Source organism: Gouania willdenowi, chromosome 17 (genome assembly GCF_900634775.1).
Source record: "Gouania willdenowi chromosome 17, fGouWil2.1, whole genome shotgun sequence".
Lineage (NCBI taxonomy): Eukaryota > Metazoa > Chordata > Actinopteri > Blenniiformes > Gobiesocidae > Gouania > Gouania willdenowi.
Genome location: NC_041060.1, coordinates 4,711,162 through 4,731,436, shown reverse-complemented (window position 1 = coordinate 4,731,436; position 20,275 = coordinate 4,711,162). Strand labels below are relative to the sequence as shown.

At 37.4% G+C, this 20,275-nt stretch overlaps 1 protein-coding gene across 1 annotated transcript in view; it reads left to right on the top strand.

Annotated features, from left to right (window-relative positions):
* LOC114479063 (neurocan core protein-like) overlaps positions 1 to 20,275 on the top strand; it is a 51,437-nt gene that overhangs the window by 27,321 nt on the left and 3,841 nt on the right. The window contains exons 8-18 of the mRNA XM_028472517.1: positions 748 to 891; positions 974 to 1,060; positions 3,073 to 3,227; positions 4,132 to 4,321; positions 5,443 to 6,456; positions 13,494 to 13,613; positions 14,314 to 14,427; positions 15,468 to 15,519; positions 15,630 to 15,736; positions 16,983 to 17,065; positions 17,499 to 17,643. Of these exons, the coding sequence (XP_028328318.1) occupies positions 748 to 891; positions 974 to 1,060; positions 3,073 to 3,227; positions 4,132 to 4,321; positions 5,443 to 6,456; positions 13,494 to 13,613; positions 14,314 to 14,427; positions 15,468 to 15,519; positions 15,630 to 15,736; positions 16,983 to 17,065; positions 17,499 to 17,643 (2,211 nt within the window). The remainder of the gene's footprint in view (positions 1 to 747; positions 892 to 973; positions 1,061 to 3,072; positions 3,228 to 4,131; positions 4,322 to 5,442; positions 6,457 to 13,493; positions 13,614 to 14,313; positions 14,428 to 15,467; positions 15,520 to 15,629; positions 15,737 to 16,982; positions 17,066 to 17,498; positions 17,644 to 20,275) is intronic.

Genomic DNA, 20,275 nt, shown 5'->3' with positions numbered 1-20,275 from the left:
AATCATAGAAATTGGTTAAAAGTTGCAAATTACAGTGGCCAAAAACTGACTGAAAAAGTGGTTAAAAAAGAAAAGAAAAGGTTCAAAGTGTCAATATTGGAATAATTAGTATAACTGGCAAATAATGGGCATGACAAATGATGAATGTCATTAAATTGGCAAAAAAATAATCATGAAATATGGTTAAAAGTGACAATAATGGGTCAACATATGTGATATTAAGTGGTGAAAAGGGTTTATAAGTGCTGAAAATGTCTTAAAAGGAAATGAATGTTCAGAAAAGGCATTTAATCTTGATGGAAAAGTATCAAAAATGGGAGTAATGTATCATAAATGCATTAAAAGGAGCAAAAATATGGCAAGAAAAACTTATGAAAATAGCTTAAAATATGGAAAGTTTGGTGTAGTTACAGCAAAATATGCAAAAATGGGCTCAAATTGTTAAAAGAAAAATTCTTAGTTTCTTGAAGGCATCTGGCGAACCCCTCACAGTGTCTCACAACCCCAAGGTTGAGAACCCCTGCTGTAAATGGATGCATGGAAGTGTTTTTCACTTTTATTCTTACTGTGATTTTAGATACTTATTTTGACCCAAAATGACTTCCCAACACATTTCTGCTGTTTTCACTGAAACATATCTTTGCTTTGTTGTTGTAACCATGGCAACAAGATGGAATTAACAAACTGCATTATTGACAAAGGTTGTTTTTCTAACATTTTACAACCTGCTTTTATGTTTTTATACAGGTAACAGGAAGGATTCAGGCTCCATTAGTCAGATCTACACGTCCCTGTGGAGGCCCTGGAGCTACCTGAGCGGCTCCACGAGTGACGACTCAGCAGGAATGCAGAGTCCTGATGTGACAACACAGCAAAACACCAACACTGGAGGTGTTTATGTCCTCCCTCATTACACTATACACATTATAAATACACGTGGACATTATATTAACGTGGGTTCTGATTGGTCCAGGACTCCCAGTGAACACCAATCACTCTCCATCTAACTGGACCGGTCTGGTTGACCTAGAAGAGGAGGAGTCGTATTACAGCGACGCCTGTGAGTCCTTCTCCTTATGATGTTTCCTCTGCATAAAGCAGGGGTTCTCAACCTTGGCGTCAGGACCCCATTTGAGGTCATATGACATTGGGAGGCTGTCGCCAGATGCTTTCAAAAAACTAAGTTTTGAACATTTTTGCTTATTTTTACCCACCAAAGTTTTCATATTTTAACCTATTTTCATCACTTTTCTGAACATTTTTTCCACTTTCAAGACATTTCCGCCACTTATAAACCCTTTCCACCTCTTTTCCACCTAATGTTACACATGTTGACCCATTATTGTCACTTTTAACCTCTTTTCACCATATTTCATGCTTATTTTTTGCCAATTTAACCACATTCATAATTTGTGATACCCATTATTTGCCAGTTTAAACTAATTGTTTTTACTTTATAAAGTACATTACCCCAGTATTGACACTTTGAACCCCTTTTACCACTTTTTCTGTCGGTTTTTGGCCACTCTAGTTTGAAATTTTCAACCAGTTTCTGTGGTTTTTAAAATCCCATTTCACCACCTTTTCCACCATTTTTGGTCACTTTTAACCCATTTTTATTTCTGATTAAAACAAGGACTTCCATCTTAAAGATGACTATATACTATGGTCCAAATAATAGTAAACTTTCTGGGTAACAGTGAATATTATTCTGATGAATAAATAAATAAATGTGGTTATCACAGATTCATAGAACAATAGATCATCATTTTGCTGACTTTATGGATGGACCCCAAAAAGTTCTCCCCTTTATTCCCCCTTATAGATGGCCCTGTCTCTACATGACTGTTCTTCAATGTTCATATCTGTGTTCAACCACCTTCAGTGGGGGTCCCCGCGGATGTAAATATATGTGTAACTAGTGCAGCGCAGATCTCTGCCAAATACAGCACAAGTACCGGGCGGGACATACACACAATGCACTTACTACATTACCCATAAGCCACCGTGCTTAAAGAATATATGTATAGAATATTTGCATTTCCTGAAGAAAATGCAAGTGAGGATGCAGGTGCTGGCCCGCGTCTCACTGCATAAGTTTAGAATTAGCCTAGCGTTAGCAATAACCTAGTAATCGCATTAGCCTAGCGTTAGCATTAGACTTATGTTAGCATTAGCCTTATGTTAGCAATAGCCTAATGTTAATGTTGGCATTAACCTAGTAATCGCATTAGCCTAGCGTTAGCATTAGCCTTATGTTAGCATTAGCCTAGCGTTACCGTTGGCATTAACCTTGCATTAGGATTAGCCTAGCGTTAGAATTAGCCTAGCGTTAACAATAACCTAGTAATCGCATTAGCCTAGCATTAGCATTAGCCTTATGTTAGCATTAGCCTAGCATTAACGTTGGCATTAACCTAGCATTAGCCTCACGTTAGCATTAGCCTAGCATTAGAATTAGCCTAGCGTTAGCATTGGCCTAGCGTTAGCGTTAGCATTAGCCTAGCATTAGTATTAGAATAAGGCATACAATAAGCATTAATTTTCTGGTATTTGAGTTTCCTCTGGAATGTTTTGTTCTTGGGAGCTTACAGGGTGAAGGTGGTGGAGGAGAGTTGGGTCTTTTGGCCATCTTAACGGTGTTGTGTTCTTAGTTTGTTTGAGCAGTCAGATCAGTATAGTAGTGATGTTATGAGATGTGCCGAGGCTACGAAGTCGACATCACACATGTTCTAATATTCTAATATACCAGTATCATCACTGTATCGGAAGGATTTATGGCAACATCAACAGTGATGATGTCAGAATTCTACAGAGGTTCCACAGTGTGGATGGGAAAAGAAATGGGATATATATATATATTTTTTTTTTTTGTAGTCAGAACATCAAAATTTAATCACCTGTTCCTTAATTGACCCATTTATCAATTTCCCTGAAAATATCATCCAAATTCGTTCATAACTTTTCAAGTTATCTTACTAACAGACAGAGAGAAAAACGCAGGGTAAATTAGAACCTTCCACTCTGTGCTTCGCACATGGCGACGTTAATACTTGTGGTTATTATTCACAGCTTCAGACCCCTGGTCCTCTGAGTCCTCAGAGACGTTCATGACTCTACACTTAGTGCCAGGACAAAGCTCTTTGGACTGGGGGGAGGCCCTGGAACCTGGGCCAGACTCTGAGGAGTTCCTACGACCTCCGCCTCAACCCACACCTCCTCAGAAGGTCAGTGTTTGTATATTTATACACAACAGAACACAAACACACACTGAAATCACATCCAGCCATTAGCTACACTTGTAAAGCTAACATTACAGTGAAAAATATAGAGGAAATGTGTGATATTGTCAGTAAATATAAACATGTGGGTGAGGGTTTAGTCCCTGTCATGAAAAATATTTAAATTTTTGTCGGTGGAGTTTGTCATATTCCTTCATTTTGTGCAAAAATGGACATTTCTGTCTCTCTGACACTAAAACAGATTGTGTGTAAATACTGTAATCTCTGCTTGATTATTCTTTAAAAATAAAATATAAATGGACTTGCTCGACATTCCACAATGATGGACCAGGTTGGATTAGAACTGGTGAGCCTCCAATTACAAGCCATTATGCCTACCATATTATTATAATTATCATTTTATTTATTATTATTTTTATTTTTTCATGTATTTTTGTATTTATTTGTTTATTTATTTATTTTCTTATTTATTAATTTATGTATTTATTTATCTATAAACAGTTGTGAACATTTAGTAAACATGTGACATTTTAGCCAACAGCTAATGTTCATCTCTAGTCCCTTGACAGGTTGATGTAAAACTGTACGGATTTAAAAATATTCAATATGCTAACACAAGTCATACAGATGTTTTTAAAAAAATATATACTGTATCATATAAAAAAAAAAAAAATAAACCAACAAACTCAATTACAGTGTTTGTAATTCATGAACATGATGCACATTTTCTAAAAAAATAAAAAGTTTGTATTCATCTGTTATTCCTCTTTACAAAACGTTTTAAGGGAGGTGAAACTAGCACGTGAATGATTTTAAATAATCAATGACTGAATCTGTATATTTGATTAGATCAATAACACTGTTTCCTGTTGCTCGTGTGTGATTCCAGGTGATCTCAAAGATTGTGAAGTCCATCTGGAAACCCTGGAACTACCTGGTAGGGAGTGATGATGAGGAGGGAACCAGTAGACCTAGTGAAGAAGCAGCAGAGGAAGTTTCTACCACCAAACAGACTGAGAAAGAGGAAGAGGAAGAGGAAGAGGAAGAGTCCAAGCCCAGCAGCACTACCCTATCATCAAGTGAGTGAATAAGAAACATCAGGTTACACGTATGGATTTAAGTACAGAATGTACAAGTCATTTTGTGCGTTTTTGTAGTCGTTTTGTATATTTGTCTGTCATTTTATGTGTTTTTCTGTCATTTTGTGTATTTTTGAAGGTGCCTCTTGTGTTTCTGTAGTCATGTAGTGTATCTTTGCTTGTATGTGTTTTTTTTTTTTTTTGAGTCATTTTGTTTATTTTCTTTGTCCTTTTCTTTATTTTTCTGTCATTTTGTATATTTTTGTTGATATTTTATATATCTTTGTCATTTTGTTCATTTTTGAAGGCATCTCGTGTTTTTCTGTAGTCATTTTGTGTATTTTTCTCATGTGTTTGTATGTTTTTCCAGTCATTTTGGGGTATGTACTTTCATTTTGTGTGTTTCTAAAGTGATTTTGTGTATTTTTTTAAGGTGTTTAGTATAATTTTATGCCAGATTTTTGTGTTTTTGTGTTCATCTTTTTATATTTTCTCTGTCATTTTGTGTATTTTTGTTGTCATTTTGTTTATTTATGTTATCCTTTTATTTATTTTTCTATCATTTTGTGTATTTTTGAAGGCATTTTCTTTAATTTCATGCGAGTATTCTTGTTTTCATCTTTTTATATATTTTGTGTATTCTCGTTTTTATTTTGCAGTCACTTTGTGTACTTATGCTTTTCTGTATGTTTTAGAGTAATTTTGTCTTTTTTGTTGTCCTTTTATGTATTTTTTCTGTCATTTTGTGTTTTTATCAGAATCAGAATCAACTTTATTGGCCGTGTAATGTATGTTATACATGCGAGGAATTTGACTTGGGTTAGGGTTTTGTATATGTTCCAGTCTTTTTGTGAGAAAGCTTCTCTTGTGATTCGTTGTCATTTCATGCATTCGTGTTGTCCTTTTGTGTATTTTTATTGGCGTTTTGTGTGTTTCTGGATTCCTTTTGTGTGTTTACTTTCAGGGCCAACAGTTACCCATGTGTGATCTATAGGTGGTCAATGTGGAAGGATTTGTTCAGTGTTTTTATTTTTCTTATAGATCCATTGTCTTACAGCGTTGTTGTGTTAAGTTGTCATAGTAACCCTTCCTGTTGGTCATTTCCTGTTTTCTATCCTCAGGTTTATTTTCTTGGGGCAGTTCATGGTTTGTGAGTCCATCACAGGAATCATCATCCACAGAGAGTGAGGCTCCGCCCACTAACCCTGTCTCCACTCTGGCTCCCTCCACTCGCTCACCGAGCACACACAGTCCAACCTACACCCAGACACCATCATCCAGCTCCTCCTCCTCCTCCTCCTCCTCCTCCAGTGCTACAGCTGAGCTCACCTCCTCAGGCGTGGGGACGTGGGTCCACGTCCAGACCCAGACCACCACCCACGTGACCCTAACCTCCCCAAGGCCCGGAGGAAGAGGAGGGAGAGGAAGAGGGAAGAAGAACCGAGGGGAGGACCGGAGCCGAGGGGAGGAGAAGGAGAAGGAGAGGGGGAGAGTAGAGGAGGAGGGCAGCGGGGGAAATGCTGGGGTCGAAGCCAAAGGTGAGATCCACGTGTCCCGTAGACCAGTGGGGACCAGTAAACCCAGAGAACGATCCAGAGAACGTTCTAGAGAGAGAGGACACAGGAGAGGACAGACCACTACCACCACCGCCTCCTCTACCACCTCCTCCTTTACCACTCCTCTACAGCCCAGAGTCACAACAGGAAGTGCCCTCTCTCCACCCAAAGAACCAGAACCCAGTCCAACACCCTCCCCCTGGTCTCCGTCCCCTCCCACGCTCACCTCCACCCTACCCTCCCTGTCCACTTCCAGTCCTCCACCTCCCTCCTCTGCATCCCCATCCCAGTCCGCCCAGACTGCCACAGACATCAGTGAGAGTTCTACTGGGTCCTTACCAGCGCTCCTTGTGGTCCCAGAGGAGAAGGAGGTGCTGAATGTTTCTGTGGGTGAAGCTCCACCCCATTCTGGACCAGTGGAGGAGGAGGAGGAGCTAACCTGGTCTCACGCTGTGGGATCAGGGGCTTCTTTTACTGGGAATGGAGAGGAGGAGAGGAATCAAGGACGAGTGAACAGCAGTGAGACCCCTGGGAACCCTGGGACCCCCGAGAACCCTGAGAACCACGAGAACCCAACAGGTAATCTTCCAGAAGCTTCTATGGTTCAATTTTAGTTTTTGTGGTAATGGTTTTTGTAAATGTATGGACACCAACAAATTTGTCAAAAAACCCAGATCTGGTCTGGATGAAACTTGGTGAGAGAAACCAACCAAACATAAATGAGTCAAATTTCATAAGGGTCAGTTAATTATGAACAGATATGAGTTTTTATTTTTCACCAATGATGAGTGAAAAAGATTTTGTCATTTTTCAAACTGATCCAGAATCAATAGATCAGTGGTTCCCAAACTGGGGGGCATCACGGGGGGTTCATGGGGTTGCACTAGAATGGCATTTTATTAATAAACAGCTTTATTACTGTTATTTCTAACCCTAACCATAAACTCTGACCCTAAAATATGAGATTGAAAATCGTGTTTTATTTCTATGAGATTTGAAGAAGAATAGTCCAATTTTTTATTTTATTTAACATTTTTTTTTTTACCAGAAATCTGTGATATCAAAATAAGGTTTGTCTTTTGTTACAATTTTGTCCAAATTTGTTCGTTATTTTTGACGTAAACCTGCTAACAGACAAACAAACCAATAAATAAATAAACGTTGGTGAAAATAATCATTATCGAATCATAATTAATAAACAATCTGCACCCCTGTATTGTGATAAAATCACATCGACCCAGCCCTGGCATGTTATTTACAAACAAGCTGAAATTAAGGGAATTGTTCCACAGTTTTCCTTTATCTCTGCCTGCTCATGTATTCAGACCTTTTTAGTCTTTCATTTCCATCAGTAGCAGAGATGTGAGGATTCAGTTCACGAGCTACAACCTGTTTTATTTATGGATAATGAGAGCAGCTCATACACAGGAAACATCCCATGGCTGTGTGTGTTTGAAGCCCTCGGGCGTCTGACACACACGCACGCACACACACACGCACACGCACACGCACACGCACACGCACACGCACACACACACACACACACACACACACACACACACACACACACACAGATTTATTCCAGCCTCTTTGAACTTGTCTGTGAAAGGATGGAGGAAAACATACGTAAAGTGTATCAACATGAGGCCGTTTCTGCTGCTCACTTTGTGGCTCCTACTGCTCACTCTGAGGCTCCTGCTGCTCAGTGTAATGCTCCTGCTGCTCACTGGGAGGCTACTACTGCTCAGCGAGGCTCCTGCTGCTCAGTGTGAAGCTCCTTTTGCTCAGTGAGGCTTCTATTGCTCACTCTGAGGCTCCTGCTGCTCAGTGTAATGCTCCTGCTGCTCAGTGAGGCTCCTACTGCTCACTCTGTGGCTCCTGCTGCTCACTGGGAGGCTCCTGCTGCTCAGTGTGAAGCTCCTTTTGCTCAGTGAGGCTCCTACTGCTCACTCTGTGGCTCCTGCTGCTCACTGGGAGGCTCCTGCTGCTCAGTGTGAAGCTCCTTTTGCTCAGTGAGGCTCCTACTGCTCACTCTGTGGCTTTTGCTACTCACTCTGAGGCTCCGTGTGAAGCTCCTTTTGCTCAGTGAGGCTCCTGCTGCTCAGTGCGAGGCTCCTACTGCTCAGTGTAATGCTCCTGCTGCTCAGTGAGGCTCCTACTGCTCACTCTGAGGCTCCTGCTGCTCACTGGGAGGCTACTACTGCTCAGTGAGGCTCCTGCTGCTCACTCTGTGGCTCCTGCTGCTCAGCGAGGCTCCTGCTGCTCACTCTGTGGCTCCTGCTGCTCACTGGGAGGCTCCTGCTGCTCACTGGGAGGCTACTACTGCTCAATGTGAGGGTCCTGCTGCTCAGAGTGATTGATTGACTCTCAGACCCAGGAGTCATGTGAGCAAAAGGCTGTAAACACACAAACACTCACTGATATCTTCACTACACAAACTAAGCTGGTGCTGGAGCACCCTCAGGAGATCCTGGAGGAATAATGGCTTTGATTTTCCTCCTCTACACACACACACACACACACACACACACACACACACACACACACCATCTCTGACTGGATCACACAGAGCTTCATCAGTCCTTACAATCGATGAGAGTAAATGAGGGCCTGAGATTATTGTCCTCTCCAATCTGCAGCTGTGGCCATTGTTTTTTTCTTTTAGCGCAGAATGTTGAATTAAGATTGATCGTAACCTTTTAATCAGCTTCAATCATTCGTTGGTATTGACTGATGTTTTATTTTTGGACAAAAAATACAGAAGCCCTAAGTGACCCATGCATTCATACCATTTTCCTGGGTTTGCACCATTTTCTTGTGATAAAGAACTGGTCTTTTGTCATTCAGACTTTTTTTGGTCCATTTTTTGTGGATAATGAGATTTTCAGGCATCAATGCTTTTTTTTTGCTCTGTTTTTACTCTGTTTTCTAGTGATAACAAGAACATTTCTCACATTTATACATTGTTTTTTACGATAACTAGAACATTTTTTGGCATTCATACTGTTCTTTGCTCCATTTATTCCGGAAATATTAGAATTTCTGTCATTCATATTTTTTTGTTGGGTCTATTTTCTTGTGATAATGATATTCATACTTTGTTTTACAGTAACAGATTTCCTTGAGACTCGCATTTAGTTTTTCACGAAAACTACATTTTTGGGCATTAATTCTGTTCTTTGCCCCATTGATTTGTAAAACTAGAAAACTTTTTCACAACTTTTTTTCGCTCCGTTTTCTTATTTGAACGAGAATTTCTGGTATTCATAGTTTGGCTTTTATCAAAAATAGTCTTAACTTCCATTATTTGTGAGCGCAGCGGCAGCAGTTCTTAGTCTGGTTTATGTCACTGATCTGCTCAATGGCCCTCATTATCAACCGTTGGTACGTTCAGATCCGAGCGTACGATATGCGTTCGACCAAATTCAGGCAAGTTTCTGTATTTGTCAATTGTGATGTGAGCATACGCTACAATCAGATCTCACGTCAGGTCCGAGCTCATGTAGATAATCTGAGTGGATTAGTGGAGCAGCAAGAAAATGCGCTGCAGTAATCAGTGATGTGATGAATTAAAGGTGAAATTGGCTGAAGGCATAATAAACACAGACAAGGGATAGTATTTAGTCATTTTTACGTTTTTTTTTTACAGCGTTTCAATCAGTAATTTATTTTAATGTGATATTTATTGCCTAAAGCATGTGGAATGAGGTTGATATAAATGTCATATTTCCGTGTCTCTTTCCAAGATCTCTGTTGTGAAGTTGTTCTCAGTGCACACAGGGGGGCAGACGTCACCTGCTCAGTAGCTGATCCTCTTCCACAGAGTATTTAAAAGAGCTTATTTATTTCCAGTTTTCACACATTCAAAAAGCACATCTTAATTTTGCTCCACCTCAGATGTGAGGTAAGACTTTTATCTTGGAAAAGCTTCTTATCTTGTTTGAACTCAGTGGGCGGGGCCTCCAAAACATGTTCATGAAGATGGAAATCATCTGCTGCTTTTTCAACACCTTATCATTTGTATGCTGGGATTGGTCAGATACCATTGTTTGATAAGTCACACGTTGGTCCTTTCATACGACACAATGTGAACTCACGTTAACACACGTTTTCACACAAGGTTGATAAATTAGAGCCATTGTGTCTAATGTTGTTTTGTTTTTTTTAGATAGCCAAAAAAATATCTCGTTATAACGAGAAAAGAAGAATATGGTCTGCTCCTGTACTCTTCTGACTAAACTTCTAGTCTGTCTGTTGCTGCTCTGTCTGTTGTCCACTCTCACCACTCGCCTTATTGAATGAGCTTTATCGTTCACATGCACACGCACGTGCACACATGAAGGAATGCTGTGGTTGTCATAATAACGGTTGATATTTATCAAGACGTGCCGCGACCTTGACTGATGTGCACGCTGGACCCAGCCTGACGTGCACTAAATGAAACGCTCGGTTGGTTTTTATCACCTGACTTCAGCAGAATTCACAGCACGAGCCTCAGAGTGAACATGGATTTATCAGAAAGGATAAATCCATGAGGCTGAGGAATGACGCACCTCCTCATTCCTCTTTCTGATAATTCACAAGATGTCGACTCAGGATTTCCTTCCTTCTGCGCTTAGACCGAGGGCCAACAGTGATTGTGATATTGATGTTTGCACAACGGTCATGAAAACTAATTCAATAATTCTGTTTCGGTATTGCTAGAAAACATTTTGGCATAAGTTTTTAGCTCTATTTTGTCGTTAGAATGACAATTTCTGGCATTCAAACTATTATTTGCTCTGTTTTCAGGTGATGACGAGATAATTGCTGGCATTCATTTGTTTGACAATAAGTGAAAACATTTTGCCATGTATTTTTTTTTTGCTCCATTTTCTCGTGAGAACGAGAATTTCTAGCATTCATAGTTTTCTTGTGATAACAAGATAATTTATGGCATGGATTTTTTCACGATCCCTATAAAGTTTTTGGGTATTCATACTTTTCTTTGTTCCATTTATTCGTAAAAACAAAAATGTCTTGCATTCATAGTTTTTTGCCTTGTTTTCTTGTAATAACGAGATAATTTTCTTCATTCATACTTAGTTTTACGATAACTAGAACATTTTTTTGGCCTTCCTTCTGTTTTTTGCTCCATTTATTTGTAAAAAAATAAATAAAAAAAACGAGAATTTCTGCATTCATTGTTTTTTGCTTTGTTTTCTTGTGATTTATGGCATTCATACAATTTTTTTTCCACGATACCGAGAAGGTTTTTGGGCATCCAAACTGTTCTTTGTTTCATTTATTCGTAAAAACAAGAAGTTTTGGCAGACATACTTTTTCTGCTCATTTTATTGTGATAATGAGATGGTTTTCTGTCATTCATAACTCTCTTTTCTCTCCGTTTTGTCTTGATAATCAGAATTTTTGGCATTCATCCTATTTTTTGCTCTGTTTTCTCGTGATAATGAAATAATTTGTCAACGTGGCAGTGATCCATGATAACTCACAGAACGTCGACTCAGGATTTCTTTCCTTCTGCGCTTCAGGCCGACGGCCAATCATCATCATTGTGGTATTGATGTTTGCACAATGGCCATGAAAACAAATACACACACACACACACACACACACACACACACACACACACACACACACACACACACACACACACACACACACACACACACACACACACACTGCAGTGGTGTCAGAGCTTTTTCCAGAACAAAGGCTTGAGAGAGCGCTAACGTTCCAAAGACCTTAAGTTGCCATAATGAGCAGAAACACGTGGTCGTCTGTCAATTGATATGGAAATGTAGGAGACCACACACACACACACACACACACACACACACACACACACACACTCACACTCAGCGGGAGGTCTGCTCGTTTTCTTGTCGGGGACGACGAGGGCATTTGGGGGGGGGGTTCTCACATTGGAGTGAGCCAAGGCTTGCTTTCCATATGGTAACCATGGTAACCGCCTCTCTGAGTGGATGGCTGAGGTTTAGGGCTCTGAGACGGAGTGTGAAATGGATACACGTGTGTGTGTGTTCGTAAAACATGACAATTAGACGTTTTTTTCTGCATTTATCTCCTCATGGATATTTAAAGTGTTCGTACCCGCGGTCCTGCAGCGAAACTCAGGTGTCGGTGTTTGCTCAAAGGCACATCAACAGAGAGTACAGACACACTACATGTATAGATAAATATCTCTAAAGATACAAAAAGAGAGTGCTGCTTTTCAATGTGATGGAATGTAATTTAGCTGCAAATGTATTATTAATCATTAAACATTTTAATTAAAATTAATCTATGATGATCATAATAATAGAAACAATAATATAACAGAGTTTGTACAACTTAAAACAGGTACATTGGAATACTTGTGAGTATGAAGAAAAATAAATAAATCTAAAAAACAAACAGAGAAAGTGCTGCATAGGTCAAACAGGATAAATGTAAATTAAAAAAAAATATTAAAAACAGATAACCATTAATAAAACGATTAATTTGTCGGGACTAATAAAGGTGATCTTTATCTTAACAATAATACACATTATAGATAAATAAGGAATATAGAAACACTAGTGAACTAAAAGCAGTGATGAAAACATAATTGTTCAGTGTCAACGACAAAAACAAAAAAAACACTAACAACATTAATTATAGTAATATTAACGATGATAACGACAAAATAATAATAATGATAACAACAATGTTAATATTAATATTAGTAATAATGATAATAATAAAAATAATATAATAATAATAATAATAATAATAATAATAATAATACAATATAAAATATAAAATAATTATATAAAAACAATAATTATATTGACAATAATAATAATAATGACAATGATGATAACAATGATATTATTAATATTAATAATAATGATAACAGTAATAATATTGATAACTAGGAAATTTGCATTTCCTGAAGAAAATGCAAGCGAGAATGCAGGTGTTGGCCGCTGCATTAGCCTAGCATTAACCTAGCAATAGCATTAACATAGCGTTAGCATTAGCCTAGCATTGGCTTTAGCCTAGCGTTAGCAATAGCCTAGCAAGTGCACTAGCTTAGTGTTAGCATTAGCCCAGCGTTAGCATTAGCCTAGCTTTAGCATTAGCCTCGTGTTAGCAGCAGCATCAGCCTAGCATTAGCATTATAGCCTAGAGTTAGCATTAGCCTAGCATTAGCCTAGCATTAGCATTAGCCTAGCATTAACAATAGCCTAACAATGCCATTAGTCTAGCCTTAGCATTCACTTAGCATTAATAGTAGCCGAGCATTAGCATTCACCTAGCATTAGCACTAACCTAGCAATAGCTTAATATTAGCAATAAGGTTGAAAAAGTTGAATGGTTTGAAGAATGGCTGGGGATGAAGTGGTTCAAATTTTAAAAAGCTGAAATTTCCAATGAAAGTGAAAAGTAAAAGTCCTGAATTTTCTGAAAAGTTTGATACGTCACTTGTTGAAATTGGTTCTAAATTGTGTGAGTAGTTTGAGCGTACGGAAGAATGATTACATATAATAATAATAAATGCAGGAGACATCCTCACTAATAATATTAATTCTGATTGAAACCCCCCTCCTGCCCCCTCCCTCTGCCTCTTCCAGCCAATGAGGAGCCATGTGTGACCGACCCATGTCTACATGGAGGTAAATGTCTCCCTCAGGGAACCACAGGATACAGCTGTTACTGTCCTCAGGGATACGCTGGAGAGAACTGTGAGATCGGTGAGTGAATGACACTATCTGTTCTTATGACATCATCATCATCATCATCATCATCATCACTGATGTCTGTAGACGTCTGACCTCTCTGTGTCTGTAGTCCTGACCTCTATAAATGGTGAACAAGAATCCAAACCAAACAGTTACTGTACCTAAAAATAAATACACATAAAACTCAATATTATTTTACTAAAGAATTAGAATATAGAGAAGTCTAAACAAAATGTTAAAAACTGTAAACAAAATAAAAATAAATTATACGTACACAAAAAACGAAAAAAAGTTGTATAGAAACCAGTATTACCACAACAACAAATTAGGATAATAGCAAAAAAATACTTGTATTACACAAAAAACTGACTGAGAATATTGTGAATCAATCTTTTTTTCCAACATTTTTACTACAAAAACAATCAGTTTAAAAATGAGAAGTTTTGGCAGCAATAATCTTTTAAAAATATTAGGAAAAAAACAGAAGGTTATTCTGTTTCTATCAGTTCTGGACAGTAAACTGTCTCACAGGCTGAGTGAATAAAGAACGTGATGTTGGTTTTTAGTTGTTATTCTTTTCACTTTCTAATGCCTGCTTCATGTTCTCTAAGTGACATGTGACTCAAACGCTGATCAAACTAAATAAACACCCACGCCTGCTGGACCCTGGATAAAGCTGCAGCATGTTCTTCTTCTCTCCTTTTCTCCACAGACGTGGATGACTGTCAGTCTGAGCCGTGTGAAAACGGAGGGACGTGCATCGATAAGATAGATTCTTTCCTCTGCCTTTGCCTGCCCAGCTACGGAGGAGACACGTGTGAAAAAGGTGACATAGATGTGATCTACCGTGGGCGTTTGATGGAATTAGAAATGTAGCAGCAGTGAGGATGAAAATGGAGCAAATGGCTGCATTCTCTGTCCTCGAGGGCTGCTGTCCTGCACACTTTATTCATTCAGTCAATTTTCTCTCTATTTGAATGGGTTTTTATGTCGTTATGTGTTCTTTTTATTTGTCATTTTTTGTGTTCATTTTCATCTGTTTTTGAAGTCATTTTTGTCTACTTTAGTCCCTTTTTGTTGTCATTTTGGGTTAATTTTTGTCTGTTTTTGTTGTCATTTTATGTTTTTGGAGTCAGTTTTGTCTGTTTTTGTTGTCATTTTTTATGTTATACATCTGATTTGTATATTTTTACCTGATTTGTACGTTTTGTTGATTTTTTTTCTTTTTTTTAGAGTCACTTGGTACATTTTTTTCACATTTTGTGTGTTTAACTGTTTTTATGCTTTTTTTGTTGCAATTTAATATATTATATTATCTAATTGTGTATGTTTTTGTTTTTTTCTGTGTTTTTGGAATTTTTTTTCTCTTATTTTATGTGTTTTTTATCCCGTTTTTGTGTATTTTTGTTTTCTTTCTGTGTATTTTTCTCACATTTTGCATGTTTTTTGTTTTCCTTTTGTGTTTTGTGGGTCATTCTGTGCTTTTTTCTCTCATTTTGTAAGTGTTTGTTGTCGTTTGTTTGCCATTTTTGTGTATTTCTGTTGTTTTTTTGTATGTTTTTCTCACATTTGGTGTGTTTAACTGTTTTTATGTCATTTTGTGTATTTTTTTCTTATTTGTTGTGTTTAACTGTATTTATGTCGTTTTGTGTATTTTTCTCTCATTTTGTATGTTTTTGTTGTCATCTTCTGTGTTTTTGGAAAAAAAAATTTCTCTTATTTTGTGTGTTTTTCTCGTTTTGTGTATTTTTGTTTTAATTCTATGTATTGTTCTCACATTTTCTATGTTTTTGTTGTCATTTTGTACATTTCTGAGTTCATTTTGTGTGTTTTTGTTGCTGTTTAACGCTCTCGTCCTCTCCACAGACATTGAAGGTTGTGAGCACGGCTGGAGGAAGTTTCACGGTCACTGTTACAAGTAAGAAACGTCAGATTGATCAGCGTTATCTGCATTTATTTGTGACACACTTTCCCTCTGTGTGTGTGTGTGTGTGTGTGTGTGTGTCGTGTGTCGTGTGTCGTGTGCAGGTATTTCAGCCACAGACACACGTGGGAAGATGCAGAGAAGGACTGTAGAGAGCACAGCGCTCACCTCAGCAGCATCACCTCCACTAATGAGCAGGCCTTCATCAACGGTATCATCATCATCATCATCATCATCATCATTAGCCCACCTACAAACACTGCATGGGTTATTACTTATTGAACTTCAGGGGCCACATGTGACCTATAGTTTAATCTTCATTTTGTGCAACATAAACTTACAAAATGGCAAAACTGGCAAAAATAACACGACGGTATACAAAGTGATAACCAAAATACTCTAAAATGCTCTGAAACAACTACAGAAGTGTCAGAAAAATATAGAAAACAACAACAAAAACACTAAATATTACTCTAAAAAACATAAAAGAAATTTCAGAAAAATACAGAAAATGCAAAAAGAAAAAAATTAACCAAATCACAGCACAAAATGACCCCAAAAACAGATACAAAATGACAACCAAAATACACAAAAATTGCTCTAAAAACAAACACAATTTCAAAAAACATGTAAAAAGACTACAAAGGTATCAGAAAAATATATAAATCAACAACAGAAATTCACAAAATGACAACAAAAAACACAAACCAACAGCAATGCACAAACTTGTTCCCAAAACACAGAAAATGACTAGAAAAAATAACAGATTAATATACAAAACAATAACCAAAATTTGAAATTTTACTCTAAAAAAACAAAAAAAGAAATGACAGAAAAATACACAAAATGACTCCAAAAACACACTGAAGTAACTTAATTAAAGGAACAAGAATAACAACTACAAAATGTCAGAAAAATATAGAAAACAACAACAAAAATACACAAAATGACTCCAAAAAACATGGAAGAAAATTTCACAAAATTACAACAAAAACACATGAAAAAAGTATTCAAAAAACCCATTAAAATACAGACTAAAAAACATATCTGTTACGTTATATATGTACAAAATGTATGTAAGGAATTTTTTAGGGAGAAATTGCAGGGTTTAAAAAAATGATGTTCTGTCAAACTTGGTATTAAAAATGACAGAAATTGTGTAAAAAAAACAAACAGATAAATTGTGTAACTATGAACAGAGAGAAAATACAAGTAGAAATTGGGGAGCGACATCATTTTTTTTAATTTGGAAGGACTGAGAAATCTGGAGCTAAACAGTTCTGTTGCCATTTTTTAAAAACTTAATGTATTAAAAATTGTACCGAGGACCAAAGTGGAGGCTCTGATGGGCCTTGATTTGGCCCCTGGACCTTGAGTTTGCCACATAAGTAATGTGAACATGTGTGTAAATGTTAGATTAGTTCAAACTAATTAAAAGATATTTGTATTTGTTGCAGATCTTGGTCACGACAACGCGTGGATTGGTTTGAACGATCGAACAGTGGAGGATGATTTTCAGTGGACGGACGCCAACGATCTGGTCAGTGACAGAAAAACAAACAAACATTCCCATAAATAAAGTCATCAACAGTCTAACCTGACATTGGTTTAGTGAGAAGCAGTGACTCTTTGTTTTTATTGAAATGCTAATGACGATTATTCCATTTAATCAAAGCAGCTCTGATTACAATTTGTAATAAACATAGAACCTGATTTTTACTGGTTTGAAATAATAACCTGCAGATTGTGAGATTAATTATAGCTCAGAGACAAACTCACATCTGATGGTTATTTATTCAGCGTGAAATTAATTAGAAAATGTAAATTAAATTAAATCAAACTGCTCCGTAAGGTAAGGCTTTATCCTTGTCTTTAAGGAAAACGTTCAGAATGCAAAAGAAAAATGCGATATTTTTCTCATCATAACAACGTACATTAGCACCAAAGTTAAGACAGAATCTTTTTATTTGTAGATTTATGAGAACTGGAGGGAGAGCCAGCCAGATAACTTCTTTGCAGGAGGTGAAGACTGTGTGGTGACCATCGCACACGAGGACGGGAAGTGGAACGATGTTCCATGTAATTACAACCTGCCATACATCTGCAAGAAAGGAACAGGTAAAGGAACAAAGGATGGAGGAAGGGAGGGAGGGAGGGAGGGATGGATGTATGGATGGAGGGAGGGAGGGAGGGATGGATGGATGTATGGATGGATGGAGGGAGGGATGGAGGGAGGGAAGGATGGAGGTAAGGAAGGAGGGATGGATGGATGGATGGATGGAGGGAGGGAGGGATGGATGGAGAGAGAAAATTTTAAAAATGCCAATAGAAATCTACAAAATGAATCCAAAAAACACAATCCAACCACAAAAAAACACAAAAATACTCTAAATGACAACACATATACACAGAAATGACTCCAAAAAGAGAACACAAACACAAATAGCAAACACAAACACAAAGAAAACCTGAGCCTGGGAAAACTGGGCCCAGAACATGACTACAAGAAAAAAACCAAGTCAAATGCCACCACCGGATCCAGAACCTGATCCGGCTTTGGAAGAGCTTAAAGAAATGATTAAGGACATGAGACAGGATCTATCTACGAAGATAGAGTCCATGAGGAATGCCCTGGAGAAATCCTTGAAAACCGTGCAGAGTGACGTCAAGGTATTGAGAGAAGAAATTTGTGATTTGTGATCAAATCTATCACAAAAACAGCTTCTACCACCTAAAGAACATCTTCAGAGTGAAAGGTTTAATGGCTCAGAAAGATCAGGAGAAACTGGTCCATGCTTTTATCTCCAGCAGACTGGACTATTGTCATGGTCTTCTGACAGGAATCCCCCAAAAGAGCATCAACGATGAACGAGAACTTGACGAAGCAGAATGCAAGTATCGCATGGAAGGCACGACAACTGAAGAAAGGAGGAAAAATTGTGAAAACTTGGACCAGAGGCTGCAGGATTTACATCACACCCCCAGGAGAAGAAAATGGAAAACCCATTCTAATCGAAAGGATGGAAGACCTGGAAAAATACGAATGAGGTACCTAAACGACAAGAACACTGATAGAAATTATGGATATGGAAAGAATCACTAAAAATCATCCACAACATTATCAACATCAACAACGGGAGAGTAATCAAGTGGACGAAGTGGACCCAAACAACTTTTCGCACTGGAAACAAGACACGAACTGTCATTACTACACAGAGACTGAATTCAAAGTGGAAACAAAGAAGAAAAAAGGTCTGTCACTTATTCACTGTAATTGTCGGAGTATGTATGCAAATTTTGAAGACATTAAGGATTACATCTCCACATTGTATAGGTTTGACATAATAGCACTGTCAGAAACTTGGCTGAAAGAAAAAAAAAGCATGGAGTTTATGATAAAAGGATATAAATTTGTCTATAAGAACAGATTACACAAGCCAGGAAGTGGGGTGGCACTATTCATAAAAGAAAATATTGAGATGGAGATTATAGAATCGATGAGTTTAACCGTGGAAGAAGTGATGGAATGTATAACAGTGAAAATTACAAGTCCAGAGGGACATAAGATAATAATCTGTTGTTTGTATCGTGCACCTGACTGTAAAATAGACATATTTAATGAGAAACTAACTAAAATGATAGAAGAAATTAAATATAAGAGATTACTGATATGTGGAGACTTCAATATAAACATTTTAAACCCTTTAAAAAATACACACATTGAAGACTTTACTAATTACATGTACACAAATGGATTAAAACCTCTCATAACGAAACCAACCAGAATTAATAAACACAGCTCAACACTGACAGACAACATCTTCACAAACATACAAAACACAGATCTAAAGAGTGGTATATTAATAAATGACATCTCTGATCATTTACCAATATTTACGATACTTAACACTAAAAAGAAGAAGAACCTTGAAAATCATAACACATTGGCATGCAGAAGACTGGAAGGAGAAAAACAACTAGAAAACTTTAAACAACAGATAAAAAGACAGACGTGGGAGAGTGTTTTCAAGGAAGAAGACGTGAACGTAGCATATGACACATTTACAGACACAATAACAACAATATACAATAAATGCTGCCCTTTGAAACAAATAACAATCAAAAGTAAAACAAACAAAGTGGATTAATAAGAAAATAGCCAACGTATGCAAAAAGAAAAACATATTATATAAAAAATATATAACAGAAAAAACACTGAAAGCAGAAGTACGTTATAAAAAATACAGAAACAAAGTCAATAATTTACTAAGAGAAAAAAAAAGAGAATATTATGAAAAAACAATTAAAAGAGAATAAAAACAAAAACAAAAAATTGTGGGAAATTATAAATACCATAACCATGCGCAAAAGCAAAGAAAAAAATGCAGACCACTTTATAATAAACAATGTAAAAGAATACAATAAAAACATAATAGCACAAGAACTCAACAGTTTTTTCATAAATACTGGAAAAAACACGGAGAAAGGGCTTAATAAACACCCAACATTTAAATGGAACCATTTTGACAATGAGAAGAAAGACATTGATAAGTACCTTGTACTTGAAGAAGTAACAGAAGCAGAGGTGGACAGAATAATCACAACCTGTACCTCAAAAAAATCCAGAGACGTTAATAATCTAACTATGAGTCTAATAAAAACCATAACAGCTGAAATAACCCCGCCACTAACACATATAAGTAATCTCTCATTCAAGAATGGTGTTTTCCCAGAAAAAATGAAAATTGCA